Source organism: Colletotrichum fructicola (genome assembly GCF_000319635.2).
Source record: "Colletotrichum fructicola Nara gc5 chromosome Unknown KSG_Nara_v1_contig03, whole genome shotgun sequence".
NCBI classification, from domain to species: Eukaryota; Fungi; Ascomycota; class Sordariomycetes; order Glomerellales; family Glomerellaceae; genus Colletotrichum; species Colletotrichum fructicola.
In genome coordinates this window covers 3,486,607-3,500,843 of record NW_027094053.1, presented here as the reverse complement: position 1 = coordinate 3,500,843, position 14,237 = coordinate 3,486,607, and the positions used below count along the sequence as shown (strand labels likewise).

At 53.8% G+C, this 14,237-nt stretch overlaps 5 protein-coding genes across 5 annotated transcripts; 2 read left to right on the top strand and 3 right to left on the bottom strand.

Annotated features, from left to right (window-relative positions):
- Positions 1–1,368: 1,368 nt before the first annotated feature.
- Positions 1,369–1,664, bottom strand: CGGC5_v005777 (uncharacterized protein; the record flags this gene model as incomplete). Its single annotated transcript, XM_066151512.1, has 3 exons — positions 1,369–1,421; positions 1,482–1,512; positions 1,545–1,664. 3 exons carry the CDS (start codon positions 1,662–1,664, stop codon positions 1,369–1,371), a joined length of 204 nt encoding a protein of 67 aa, XP_066009265.1.
- A 989-nt stretch (positions 1,665–2,653) lies between these two features.
- Positions 2,654–3,604, top strand: ustYa-8 (Oxidase ustYa; the record flags this gene model as incomplete). Its single annotated transcript, XM_032024588.2, has 4 exons — positions 2,654–2,894; positions 2,986–3,075; positions 3,133–3,251; positions 3,341–3,604. 4 exons carry the CDS (start codon positions 2,654–2,656, stop codon positions 3,602–3,604), a joined length of 714 nt encoding a protein of 237 aa, XP_031878728.2.
- Positions 3,605–4,333: 729 nt separating this feature from the next.
- CGGC5_v005775 (uncharacterized protein) lies at positions 4,334–5,560 on the bottom strand (the record flags this gene model as incomplete). Its single annotated transcript, XM_032024587.1, has 3 exons — positions 4,334–4,502; positions 4,563–5,055; positions 5,158–5,560. 3 exons carry the CDS (start codon positions 5,558–5,560, stop codon positions 4,334–4,336), a joined length of 1,065 nt encoding a protein of 354 aa, XP_031878725.1.
- A 3,144-nt stretch (positions 5,561–8,704) lies between these two features.
- CGGC5_v005774 (Uncharacterized protein) lies at positions 8,705–9,866 on the bottom strand (the record flags this gene model as incomplete). The annotated part of the gene is made up of 3 exons (XM_032024586.1): positions 8,705–9,419; positions 9,473–9,730; positions 9,793–9,866. The coding sequence occupies 3 exons, from the start codon at positions 9,864–9,866 to the stop codon at positions 8,705–8,707; spliced, it is 1,047 nt and encodes a 348-aa protein (XP_031878726.1).
- Positions 9,867–11,516: 1,650 nt separating this feature from the next.
- SWT21 lies at positions 11,517–12,881 on the top strand (the record flags this gene model as incomplete). Its single annotated transcript, XM_032024585.1, has 1 exon — positions 11,517–12,881. The coding sequence occupies one exon, from the start codon at positions 11,517–11,519 to the stop codon at positions 12,879–12,881; it is 1,365 nt and encodes a 454-aa protein (XP_031878723.1).
- Positions 12,882–14,237: the final 1,356 nt, after the last annotated feature.

The following is a 14,237-nucleotide window of genomic DNA, read 5'->3' as shown; positions in this document are numbered from 1 at the left end:
AGCAATACAGTATGAGGTTTATTGCAGTCACATGGAGGTATGTTTGAATGATTATGGGCTTTTATGCAATGTAACAGGATACCTCCAGATGCCGGCCGGTTAGTATCATCGCCTATGATCCATTGCTTACTGGACCACGTCAGCACACCAATTGGGAAAGGACCACACCCATAAGCACTGAAACAACACTAAAGAACAATAGGGTGTGAATCCTTTGTCTTTTTTGTGATACGACACGGTTTAACTAAGTCCATTTGATGACGGGTTTATCAGGCTGTGCCTTGAAACCACCAGAATAACACTTTGGTAGTGTCAATTTTGTGCAAAAGACCCACCCAGACTTCTGTTGCATCTGCAATCGATGCAAGTCTCTTGAGGAACCTGCACTGAGAATTGAGTAATGCGGTATACGTAAGATATTCTGGCTGTCCGAACACGTCACGGCTCTTCTGAATGCCACAGAAGCTGATGGAAAACCCGCATACTATTTTACCAACATGATGCGCTACAGATCTTGTGCCACAGATCGGGTATGGACGATCCATGAGTGGTAAACTGAGCACGATGGATGTACCTACTGCTTGAATATGCGTTTACCATAGTTTAAGAAATACTACTAGACGCGTTGCACTTACGACGTGCTCAAATGTGATTGCTCATGTCTTATGGAGTAATTTGTGTGACAGTGTTCCTGCTAGGATGATGCGAGTCTGCCCTTCGAACACTCATCTGACCAGAAATTGTGAGACCAAGGGCCTGTGATGTATAAATGTAGCCATGTAACAATGCTGATAAAACGGGCAAAGTGGTGCATGCTGGGCTCTCTACCACCATGAAGACACAGAACGGATCTCCGGCTGAGGCAGTGGTTGGCGCCTTGTCTACGTCGGCAAATACACCGAGAGGTCAAGATGGATCAAAAGTGAAAAATGAAGATTCAAAGTTCGTACTAAAAATCCACTCTTGTACCGCTCACGATTTTCAAATCCGTATCCGTTCGAGATGGCCCTCTGGCACACGGCGGCCGGAAGCTTGAGTGCAACCAGGTCTAATATGTATCGGTCGGAGAGGATGGTAACTTCCGGACGGCATAATGGGCATTCCCAGTGTTGAAAGCTGCGCAAGAGGTCAATACGTTGGTATGTTATCATTTGTGCTTCTGCGTGCCGAGCCATTTTCGTTTGTTGGGCCGGAACTAATGTAAGACGCAGCGTTCGCGATTTGGAGTTCAACATAGGGCAGCCAGTAAACATAATGGAAAGAAAGATGGAGTAAATTTTCAAGGCGTCAGGCATGTAACATTGACGGACCAGGCCTAGTGTGATACAGGACATCGTACACGTCGAAATTGAATATCTCCAACCCGCTCTACATCTCTATATCGCTACATAACGGCACGTTCTCAAGAATCGACGAAACAACTGTCAATCTGTTAGCTGACGTGCTCCACATGTAAGATGGAACATGTGGATGGTGCGTACGGAAATTCTTTATTTGCAGATGCCATTGGTTCTGCAGAAGCCGCAGCAACGCTGGCCGTCGACCTTGCTAATGCAGCATTGGCGGGCAGTCAGCTCGCCGCTCTCAGAGGTCGGGTCAACGCCAAGAGGGCCGGCGGCGGCGAAGGCGGCGAAGGCAGTGACGAGGAGGACCTTGAAGTTCATGGTGATGGTGTTTTGGTAGTGTTTGGTTTAAAGATAGTGTTTTTGGTTGCGATAACTACAGTGAATGAATGGTCGAGATGGATGAGTAGCGCAAAAGACTCTTTGAGGCACGCAAAGTAGACTCCTTATATACATCTAAGGTGACTAGTCCGGCCTCGTAGATTTGCGGCCGTAAGTTCTAAACTGGGGTAAAGTCTCTACGCAAATGACCATCGGTATCGCTAAAAGTCTCCATGTATCCTTGGTCTGTGTTTGAGTTAATTAGGGGGTATTCCGTCTCGGCGGGGCTGTACGATCCCGTCGGGTTCTAGTCATTCAACCGACGGGATGTACGGGGTTGCCGACTACGTCGTTCCCTACAGCTTAGAGTCTGTAACAGTCGAAAAATCGCCGTGCATGTCTGCGGAGCCCCGCAGGCGTCTCAGACCCCAGGCCACCTCTAAAGGCAGCGGTTTTATTGATAGAACCTGCGCCACTTAAGCTGTGTCTATGTTTTTGTTATTGAATGTTTATGTGTTGGTGCCGTCTGCTCTTTGAGCAGAGCTTTAAGGCTTCTCTTTTGCGGCCTGGTTGAGTACAGAATGATGAGCTTCATTTTCATCGGGCTGGTGAACTGTTACGGATGGGACATGAACTATGCGAGTGAAGTCTGTCAAACTCGCATTAGGATGGTTCATCTGACTTTCCGGTTACCGCCAACTCGGAAAGACGGCACTCGCAATATGACGATTGCGAGTCAAGAGATTGAAAGCGGGCTGATTCTGAGGCGGATGTTGTCGATCAGTCAGTGCCATGCCGGAACCTCCCTGCAAACCTAAAAATGTCAGCGGACATAATCGGGATGCGCGGCATCCAGATGAACGCCCTTTACTCGCCGATTATTGAACATTTGGAGCTTGCTGTTGCGGCCTGATCCATAAAAGTGTGATTCTCGCTATTGAGAACCATTGCACGGCCAGGCACAGTGCTGGTGAGAAAAAGCTGCCGCAATGGACTCCGAGACATACCGTGAAAAGGGCAGGTTGCTCACGTGGTCCGACGATAATTCCAACAGCGACGACCAGGCTCGTGGGACAAGCCGAAGATCTTGGGCGCCGATTACCATCATAGCACTTTCGTGTTCAAACCTTTTCCTCGTCGCTTTATGCGCGTGCCTCGCACTGCGAGGGGTCGGTCAACCAACACCACACACCGGTCCGGACCCAGGGCCCTCATGGCTTCCACCACAAAGTAAAGAAACTTCCTCTTATCCCTTTTGATATTTCACAGAGAGGAGAGGGAACAACACCAAGGAAACTTACTAATGTGAGGTGTGACACAGTACCGATGAAAAAGACGCTCATTTCCGAACCTATATATGGAGGCCCGGTTACGAATGAGAGCGAGAAAGCTTGGGATGATTTGATGCCGCGTATGTTCCCCCAGCAACAGGAAATTCCCCATCGCGTAAGTTGACAACTCATTCCAGTCGGCCGAGGGTTCGTCGTCATCAAAAACCAGACGGCGCTTCCTCAGGTGCCCAAGTTCAACGCAACCATGGGCGAATACAAGGGGGTGATATCGGTCTTTCACCAGCTGCATTGCGTGGTAAGTGATTAGCATCCCTACACCTCGAGTCCCTGAATGGAAAGACCCGCGTTTCTTGAAAGGTTTTGAGACATTGACAACTTCAATAGTGGGCAACTCGGGAGGCCTTCTTTAAGTTGCTTCGGGAGGGTAATTCGACCGAAATCGACCTCGGACACCTGAGTCACTGCTGGGACTTTGTCAGGCAAGCCATCCAGTGTCGCGCTGACACCACCATAGAGTGGCAGGTGTCGGAAGAGCTCGGGGGAAGTCTGGGATGGGGCTACCAGCATCAGTGCTATGATTATGACGCTCTGAAGGCCTGGGCGGAGGGCCACAGCTGGGGTGATGACAACGAGAAGAATATCCAGTAGATAATTCTCGAAATAAAGAGCAAGTGGATCAAGACGAACGACCCTACTCGTATGATACTTCTCGAACCAGGCTGTCTGCGAGTGTTTGATTCACAGCTAGGCTTGGACGAGCCTTCCTGGACGTTTGGAAATGGTGATGATAAAGGGAGAGGAAAGACAATGCAGACAATAATTGGTCTCCCAACGACCTCCAAGGCTACGTCAAAGACAAGCAGGCCATTTGTGCCTTTCTCAATCAGGAGCTTCAGCACATTGAAGCATCTGTTCTTAAACCCTTTTCCGCTGGGTCTAGCAGGAAACAGACTTGCGATGTCAGCCTAGCCAACCGATCGACCAAGGTTTTACAGGGCTAAGATTACTGCCCTGCCTCGCAAGTAGATGAGGCCATCACCGAGAACCGTTAAGATGGACTACATGCTGTAGATAGTGAGTAAGCAGCATCTGAAGTGGTGATCGCAAGATGCACAAAAACCAGCTGCCATCAATACCCATCGCGTGTCAGCTGCCAATCATCCGCTGTACCAAAGTAGAGAAGACACTGAATGCTCTATTCGTCATCCAAGGCAGCGTGCCTCGACTTCTAGTACGACATAGATGAGAGGTCTAGTATGCAATTCAGGTGATGCAACCTTGAAACCAAACCGAAAGCCCGGGAAAAGACTGAAAAGTTGATGAAGGGAAGGGACACATATCAAACACACGAGATGAATTCAGCAGTCAACATGCGGCTCAGCACATCTCCCACAACGGGCGTGGCAAGACTGTGTGCTTGCGTGGGCCGGAGCGCTTGCTCGTCTCCTTCACTGTAACATAAACTACGCGGCGCTCGGGGTTGCCGGTTGTGACAGACCGGGACTCGAGGCCATAGTAGTCGGAGATGGAGTGCGTCAGCCATCGCCTGTAACAAGTTAGCAACTGATCTTCCAATGAAGGAATCCCACGGCGGCGATGTACATACTTGAAGGAGGCACCCTCATCGTCGCCTAGTGAATCAAAGACCATGCCTGTGTCAACCTCCTCGCTGCCAACCTCACGTCTCGCCTTCTTCCAGCCCTTGCCAGCGGCACTCATCCCCTTGCGCCCGACAAAGACAATCTCCTCGTCCGAAGAGTCGCCCTCCGCATCGCTCTCCTCGTTGCGCTCCTTCAGGAAGTTCCTCACAGGCTCCTCCAGAACGCGCACCCAGCCCTTAACAGCAGGTGTGCGCTTGGCCGTCTCACGCAGGTCGCGAGGGACTTCGCCAATAGCAAGACCAGTGGCCGAGCCGTTCTTGCGCTGCTGCTTCTTGCGCTGAGCCTGCAGCTTGGCCGTCTTATCCTCGATGCGCTGGCGGAGGCCGGTGTCCCAGAACTTCGCAATATCGTAGGGGACGACCTGGACGGGGTATGTGGGGTGAACTTCCCAGTCGCTTGGGAGGGGAGGCTGGGCGTTGGGGACGCCGACAAGACGGTCTGCAAAGACGGGCGGAGAGGTTAGTAGAGGACGGAGACGCTAGAGCGGAGAATGTGGTGATGTCATCTGGAGCGGGTAGGCAAGAAAAGGGGTTGACCGACCATTCTCCCATCTCCGACGCTGCCGGCTGCCCTCGTTACCCTTCAGCAACTGCTCTCGCTTCTTCTGGCTGTCCCTTCGGCTCAGAGGCCTGCGGATGGGCGGCTGCTGGACGGCGGCCGCGTCGGTGGCGATAGTCACCGAAGTCTTCTTGACCTGCTCGTCGATGTTGATGGCGAGCGGTGTCCCTGTGCCGCGAGCGATCGGGCTGACGCTGAGGGACTCCAGCACCGAGATTGTCCACGCTTCGATATCGATTGCGGTCGTTGATGTCTGCGAGGGATCGAGAGGGGCGGGAGGGGTCTGCGTCGGTGGCGGGGGAATCGGCTCGATCACGGGGGCGGCGGCCACGGCGGCCGAAGCGTCAAAGTCCTCCGGGGGAGGGACAGCACCGTAGATAGCCATGCTGGGCGGAACTTGCGTTGGATCGGAGTCGCGTGCGCGTTGGAGGTGCGGTCGAACCTCGATGGACGGTCGTCGTTGAGGTAAGGTAGGGTTCAGGGCTGCCGATAAGGGGCGATAAGGGCGCAGCGGCGATCGCGGGGTGGAGGCGCAACTGATAACTGATAAGACGCGCGCGCGGTGGAGAGACGAGTAGATGGGACGGATGAGAGCCCAATGCAGTCTAGATGCTGTTCTAACGAGGAGAGAGCGGATTTCTAGAATGAGGATGCAACAGGAGACAGCTGGCGGGGTGTTGAAGGGGGAAGCGAGGTGAGGTGGAAATGGGCGACGGGGGAATAGTTCGACGCGGACCGGGATCGTCTTAGCTCCGGGGTAAGAGGCATGACACATTCGACTCGTGAGCTTTGGCCAATCAGAACGCGAGCGCAAACCACGTCTTCGGCAGGTGATTCACGGGCCATTTGTTTCCTCGCCCTGATTCACTTCGAGTCATCGCCAGTCATTTGCAAACACTGGCTTTTGTATTAGTACTAATACCAACGAATAGTAGAAAAGAAGAAATGACACACAGGACCACTCCCATTTACGCCTCGGACAAATGTGCACCTTGTTTAAGAACCTGAACCGAGTGTCTCGCTAATTGCTCCAGCATCTGTTCGCAATTACGATGCGTACTTATACCAGAATATTCCTGCATCCCCGTGATGATAATGGAGCCAGGTTCATGCAGTTGAACGCGCCATCTCCCAGCACGGGAACAGGAGAAACACGACATTTTCGAGCAAGTCATTCTGTCAGAGAACCTTGAGGCCATCACCGAGGGCCTGTTGGGCTATTGAGAATCTGTCGCCGGTCAATTGTACTCACAACACTTTGATTTGCTTATTCTTGCAGATACAAGTAAAGCAGAAATGAAGCCCAGATAACCAGAATGAAAGCGCCCGTAAGGATTATTGCATCTTCTTGACATTGTTTGAAATGGAAGAGCATCCTTATCACTAAGATTGATCATGATAAAGATTAGTAGCACCCATCCAAGTTTTTCTTCTCCACAGTGTCTTCATCGAGGCATGCGTACTTGAAACATGCCAGGCGCGATGAGCTTTAGTCTAGGAAGCCGTTACGCACCAAGTTAGGGTGGCTCGACAGATATTAGGCGCCTTGCGAATGGTCCTGCCATGTTGCTCTACCCTCACATCTTGAGAAAACATGTCCTGACAATCGCACGATCGGCACCAGGCAGGACGTATAATGTCAAATCATCGGGGGACAGAAGTGAAGGAAGATAGTATAATCAAAGTGTCACCGCTGAACGCCGAGGTTCATCTCCACGTTGGAAGCTCCAAAGGACTCAAGGTCACATTTTGCAACTGTCGCGTAAAAGGAGGTGCTGCAACAGATTGGAGCTTATTGCATCCTGCCTTAGATAACATTGAAGTGCCTCAATCAAGCCGATTTATACTAATAACTTAGTAATGAGAATTAGAAACGCACTGGACCATCATTCATATCGGCACTGTACCTTAGGTAAAGTATAATTAGGATCCGTGGCGCGTTCCAAGCAAATACCATATCAGACAATGTTCGGAACCGTAGACCGTCTCGTATGTGCAAATACCTCGTAGTGGGGGCCAGAGATGATACTATGCAGTTGGCGCACACTGTGTCGGATGCGTTTTAGCTGTTTAGTGCGGTTCTCCGCTGCTGCATTCGTAATGTAGCAAACATCTTGCTTCTCTATCTTTCACCCTTGACTGCACTTTATAACCTAATGAATAAACCACGAGCATTACACGAAGGGGCCAGCTACTCACAGACACTGTGACATAAAGTAGACCTGGCCTTGAAGCTACCAATCTCATCAATTAGGCTGATAAGTCGTTAAGCCTGACAACAAGGCGAAGGGTTCTTTTCTATTTGGGGTTGTCCGCTGCTAAGTGTTTGGGTTCTGTCCATCCTGGGTGCCTTTTATACAATCAAACGGTTTAGAATGCGAAACCCGGCAGTTCCACTCCCTTTTGACCCTCGTATGCCGCCCCAGTCTACAGCTCACTCACCACAACGAAATCAGGTCATCTGTGGTGTGGATCGTCCATTATCAGACATGAGCGCTGAGTAAACTCGTCGAAGCCATCAGACACGCACACAGCTAAACAAAAACACATGATCTTTCAATCTTACCCGCCGTCCGTCGTTTCTACCAGCAGTTTATTCACAAGGCAGTTCAAGGACTGCTCTAGCTCCAACAGCATTATCTATGGTTCCCAAGCGGCGTTGGACGACGCAATATGGGCAACTCATCCCCAAAAAGCGATCCTCGGCTCGTCGTCTCCTTCATTGGTTTTTATCTCAGCAGACCATACCATCAACTCAAACTCCTCAGCAAATTTATAGCCCAGGCCAAGGACGCCCTTCAAGCATGATCGCAAAGCGCTCAGCCTCAATAGAACAGACCACGAAAAGCACCACCCACCAGGGACCCTTCCCAGCTCCCAACTCCCGCAGAACTCCAACGTTGCCCATCTCCAACCAGACCAACCCTGCCCATCTTCCCTCAACCAACCCTCCCGAGGTCCTCTGACCAGCCAAACCTACGCCCGAACAATAAAGGGTCTGCCAAGAGCACCCCTCCTACAGGAAAGACCAGATCGTGAACCCTCCCACCAAAAAACAAATTTGATCATCACCTCATCAAAACATCACGAGCCTTCTCTGGTCCCGGCCGCGGTTGCGCATCGGTAATTTGTGCTTGTCTTGTATTCATCTCATCATAGACGGCGTGCCCGGCCGAAGGGGGTACGAACACAGTTTACGCTCGGATCCGGCGTTCGCCAAACATTGACCCCTCGGAGTTATGGGCAGAGTTATCTTACAACGCCGTAGTTGGGACTGTGATAATTCGATGGTGCGATTTCACAGATCAGAATTGTCGAGAGACAGAGTTTTCAACGGGCAGGGAGTGTCAGAAGAGTGGATGTCATCTGCATAGCGCGCGTGTCACTTGGCTGTCACAACCGGTTTGGCAAGCAGATAACGGCGGTCTATGTGCAATAGAGTTATTTGAAGGGGCTGTTGTGATGCAAAATACTATTAAAAATCCCAATCCAAGGCTAAAAGAGCATAATCCGGCCCGATAGCCGTTCCTTAGTCATCATGCGTGGTGTTGTAGTTTTTGCGCGGGTCTCCGATGCCGCCCGGGCGCAAGAGAGGCCTCGTCTCTCTCTCAACCTGCCTCTCTTCTCTATCTTGCAAGTGCTCTAGCTCTTCTTCTGTATCAGCGTACCTTTCGGGATGGGCCGTGTAGGGACCAGGCAGACCCTGTTCCCAGCCTTCGGAGTAGGTTCTGATGGGGTTTGGCCGTCTGGGCTCGTCGACCGAGGTGCGTGGGGATTGCGGCGGCTCGGCATGATGCTCCTGGAATTCATAGTAGATGGCCATGGCAAGAAGAACGCCCTGCATGAGCGCGGTCAGGACAAAGACGCCCCAAGTGCTCCAGCCCTCCCAGCCCAACCTTGCGAACAGGCTGCCGGCGAAGAGGAAGCCACCAGGGGTTTGAATGCACATCATGGGAATGCTCAGACTGCCAACGTGCTTGATATGGTAGGTCGTCCAGATCTGGGGGACATATTGGATTCCCGCAAGGGCACCGGCCATGACCCCAAGAAAGTTTGCCCAAAAGTCGAGGTGGTCGCGGAGAGCCATGCTGAAGACACCAGTAAGGATGATGACCAGTAGTCCGTGGATCAGGCACACGGAGCCTACCATGATGGCGGTGCCCTTGGAAGGGGGGTCGTCGGCCAGCTCCTCATCGGGGACATTGGCATCCTCGTAGCGGAAGTATACGAGGAAGAGGACGAGGCTGCGGGTGCAAAGTTAGTTTCCTGTGGACGCTGATAGGCATGGAGGACGTACATCAGAGCGAAGGAGATCCATTGCACGCCAAGCTGAGCGATTCCCAAGAGACCAGCAGCACATTCGAAAGTTCCTAGCTCGCTGCAGCACTGGATATCTCGGCGGGACGGTGGGACGGTCAGGATGTTGGCAAAGCCCGCGGTGGCTGAGGTTGTTCCAAGGAGGACGAACCAGGGCGAAATGCCCTCCGAAGTACCTCTGGCGACGATTCGATAGTGCTGAGGGAGGTAGGAGACAAGAAGGCCGACAAGAATGATGCTGGGGAAGACAGAGTTAGCGGGTGCTTGGCGCATTGAGGATCTCCCCGGCGCTTGACTCACATGGAGATTGTCAGGTTGAGGAAGCCAGGAGAACGCAGCTCCTGGCAGCGGTCGTCAAACAGCGTAGCAACCATTCTGGGCACACACAAGGCAAGGCGATTGTGGCTTTCGTTGGTGCTTCACGAGATTTTGACTGTCCAGGCAGGCTAAAGTAGACGGCCGAGGCAGTCAATGTGGTAGGTGACTGAGCAGTGTCGCCGTGCGCAGGTGGTCCGTCGGGTCGCGAAGCTGAGATGGCGGTGTTCCGGGAGCAGGCAGAGCAACAAGATGCACGAGAAAGCGCAGGGCTACCTGAGCATTGCGTAATCGTCGGAAGACTTCAATGGCAACTTGGGGTCACGAGATAAGCTATCACTTCGCTTTGCGTCGGTCGAGCGGTCGGTGATTCGGACGGGGGTCGAAGCCGAAATGAAGGAGGACAGAGGTCGACGGACGGGAACGTTGAGTCGGGGAGGAAAGCTGGGAAAGTCCGCGCAGCTTGGACGAAGCAGTGGTGACGGTCGACAGGGACGAGAAAGACGAAGAGCTGCTGGAGCTTCTCGAGCGTCGGATGCCGCAGCAGAGGAGCTCGCGGCGGCGTAGATGTTGTTTGTGGAAGCTGAGAATGAAGCTGCTGGGGAGAAATAAGGTCCGGATCCAGCGGGGTTGGAGATTGAATGCGACTCTGTGTTGGGGGAGGAGAGGCGGGAAGGTGGAAGCAGATGGGTGTGATTCAGTGGCAGATGTGTAGCGGGCACCTCAGGCTGGTGGGCCGTTCCTAGCGGTGCCCTGGTCGCTGGGAGGCAGGTGCCGCTGGTGCCTGGCCTGGCCTGGTGTGCCTGCCCGCGGTGTGGTCAACCAATTTGGTGGGCAATTGAGGTGCTCAATGCTCACCTCGATCAGTGCCAGTGGACGGCTCCAGTAAAGTGTTTGCTGTTGCAGGCGGCAAGTCCCACGCCAATCAGCGCTAGGACCAGGGACATGCGGTTCCCAGTGCCGGCGGACCCCATGACGTCGGGGTCTCAAGCTGGAAGTCACTTCTGCATCGCTGCAGTGGCTCTCAGCGCTCTCAGTGGCCCGTCTCGCTGTGCGCCTGCCCAAACAGGCACCCGACTCGAAGCCTGAAACTGCGTGCTTGGGGGAGATCTGTGTGAGGAAACTGCGGGTCCACAGGGAGGTGCAAGGGAAGCTGCAGCGTAAATGCACCATGACCACCACTCTGCTGCGACCCTGATGCACTGAGCTCTGGAGGTGCCGAGGTTGCCCCACGTCCTCGCCATGATTGGCCTTCTACCGTCTCCATACACCGTCCGACGCTGGAGATGAGAGCTTCGGTGAGCAAGTCAGGTGGAAGGTGAGACATCCTAGACATACCTCACCGAGAACGGCCCCCACCACCAGGAAAGAGCAGGTGCACTGGCCGTAAATTGTAATTGCTGCAGCTCGTTTTCATCCTCCAAGCTCGTCTCCAGTAACTCAACCACATCACAACACACCACCAACACTCGTTTTCTTTTTTGATGATCGACACGTCGGGAAGCCGCCCACATCTGCACTCTTTCAATCTGCATCACCAGCGTCGTTTGCTATACCTCGCCACCACCGACCTGCGCAATCTCTGCTGCTGCATTTCCTTGATTCTTCAACGCGTCTGCAAAAAAGCTCCCGCCTCACTTTGCGCCTCCAATCACGCCCTCGCTCTTGAGTAATGCTAGCGCATCCCGGTTCACTCCCGACCGCCAACCATGCATCCCGACGGAGATCAGCCTGCCGACTCCATTGTGACGGCCGCCGGATCGCCCAACCAGCCAACCGATCCCTATCCGCCCAACATGGACGTCGTTGCTACTACCGACTTAGCCGCCGCTGACGCTGCACACCAAACAGCACCGCCGTCCAGTTTCTTCCGCCGCGTCCAATGGTCCGCTGACGGTACTACGCTTGTTGCTTCTGCCTCGGACAACCGCATCACGGCCTACGTTCCGCCGGAGGACCTCCTTGACCCGGCCGGCAGACCCCGGACCCTGAGACCCCAAGGCCACCTCCAGCTCCCGGAGCCCTCCTACTCTACCGCCATTGCCCCTTACTTCTCACTGTCCGAGCCGCAGTCCCAGCTCGCCCTTGTTTCCTGCAAAGACCACCCGCTCCAACTCTATCACGTCTTTCCCGCGTCCGAGTCGTCACCTCCGCTATGCTCCTACAAGCTAATTCGACGGGAGACGGAGGAGTACATCTGCGCCGAGTCCCTCCTGTGGTCTTGGCCCGGAACCCATTTTATGACCGGTTCATCCAACCGACTTGACTATTTTGACGTATCACGGACCGGTTCTGATGGCCCCATTCTCACCATCCCCACCATCCCCTCCAAGCGGCATCTTCTCAAGGGCGGCGGCGTTGGCATGAAGGGCATGGTGTCGTCACTGTCGAGTCAGCACCCTGACGAGTCCGGCGCGACAATCATTGCCGCCGGTACCTGGACACGCTGGATGGGACTGTACGATGTGACCCGGACAAACAAAGCCATTGCGAACTGGAGCATTCAGGGCGTGGCCGAGGATCAATTCAAACACAACGTTGGCGGCAATGGTATCGTGCAAACCGTCTGGAGTCCCTGCGGCCGTTACTTGGCTATCAACGAGCGCCAGTCTAGTGGTATTCTGGTCTACGACATACGCGGAACCGGACAGCCTCTGAGTCTGCTCCTTGGCCGGACGGCTGCGAGTCAGCAGCAACTGACGTGCGACGTCTTCCCGGGCGGGGAGTCAGCCGGGGGCTTCGAGCTTTGGGCGGGAACACAGACCGGAGATGTCTTGGTGTACGAAGGTGTTGGCACCCAGGCAGGCGCTCTTGACAAGTCCTGGGATTGGGCAGCTCATCAATCACCCGTGGGAAGCGTAGGAGTTCATCCTACTGGGTCAGTGGTTGCAACTTGCTCAGGCGCGTGGACGAGCCACGCAGATGGCGACATTGACAATGAGTTGGGGGCTACCGACGACAGCGGCCGTCCACTCTTGGCATCGACACGCATCACCGCCGAGTCCAGTGTCAAGGTCTGGACGTTGGCGGCCAACACTACCGACCCCGCTGCGACCGGACATGGGACAGAATGAATCGCAAGGGAATAGAACCCTTGGACGCCCTTGCAGGCGTTTGGCATCGCGGAACGACAACATTGACGCTAAGTATAAGCGAAACTCATGTTTGTTGGTCAGGATGGCCATTCCGACCCGGACAGCGACTTCAAGAGGATGCAGCCAGACCGGCACAGTCCAGCCCGTGAAAAACATGCCCGCGCCGTGTCACTAGAGGTTCAGCATTGGCAATTGTATCACGAATCCTTCTCGCGCGAATAGCTTCGTGGTATCTAGAAGGATTCCGCTGGCAAGCACTTGGATCCTTTCGGCATAGGCTCCAGGGCAATGGTGCGACTGGATGCTGGCTCGCCCGAACAGGTGGGATCGCTCAACGGTGCTTTCGGGTGGCTTGAAGCCAAGATCCACGAATAACTCAGATTGCCTCCTCTTCCTGTAGCAGCACTCCCACACTAGCAGGCCGGATACGGATGCAAATGCCTCCTCTGGCGAACCTGCAGGTCGTTCAATCAACGATCACGACGACCTGCAGATACAAGAACACCAATGGGCGGCTTTCGAGGCGACTATTCTCAGCTCATCCGAAGTTCTCCATTGTCCAGACTGCCCAGCCACACGGGTTCTATTTTGCCCGGTGCATCAGATGAAATTCCAGAGGACAAGAGCTGGGAGTCGAAACTGGCTCAGGCCGTGTTGTGGGAGAAGAGGTCCGAGGGGTGGTCGGCGGCCTTCCGGCTCAATAGTCGGACGCGATTCACAGGCTGCCTCTGCCTTGCATACCCGAGTTCATCTCACGAACATCACGATTCCACGCATGGCGAGGCCGAGAAATAGGCTTCACATGCCATCGTATTATTGGCCATGCAGACATTCCATCAGCCGAACGGTGAACATCAGCCCAATCCTAGAGAAGACGATCCTGTGTCGTCATCGCCGAAAGACCGATGGCCGACGGATTGACTGAGCAACCACAACGTCAGCTTACCTTGCAGCAAACATTCTCATCAATCTCCTTACCCTCGGTTTCCATCACGATTCCCCATCTTGGCGAGCCCTGAACACAGACCCTCCCCGAAGCACTCAAACAACCCCGCCAGCGTGTCTGACTTGAACGGCGCCGCGACCAAGCGTTCCTTAACCAATTAAACTATTTCCCAATCTGGACACGTTTGTTCCTGACTAGCAGCCCCCATGCTGCGGTCTCAGCCCAGCAATTCGGAATTCGGATGAGAAGACCACCATCTCGAACCCTTCCTCTCCGCCCGCTGTGTAATCGGCAGCTCCCCGTTGGTACTTTGCACCGACTTGCCCATTTTGGCCGTGCATATTCCTTCTCCAGTCGGTCGTGATCGGCTGCACCCTTGGCTGAGAGCG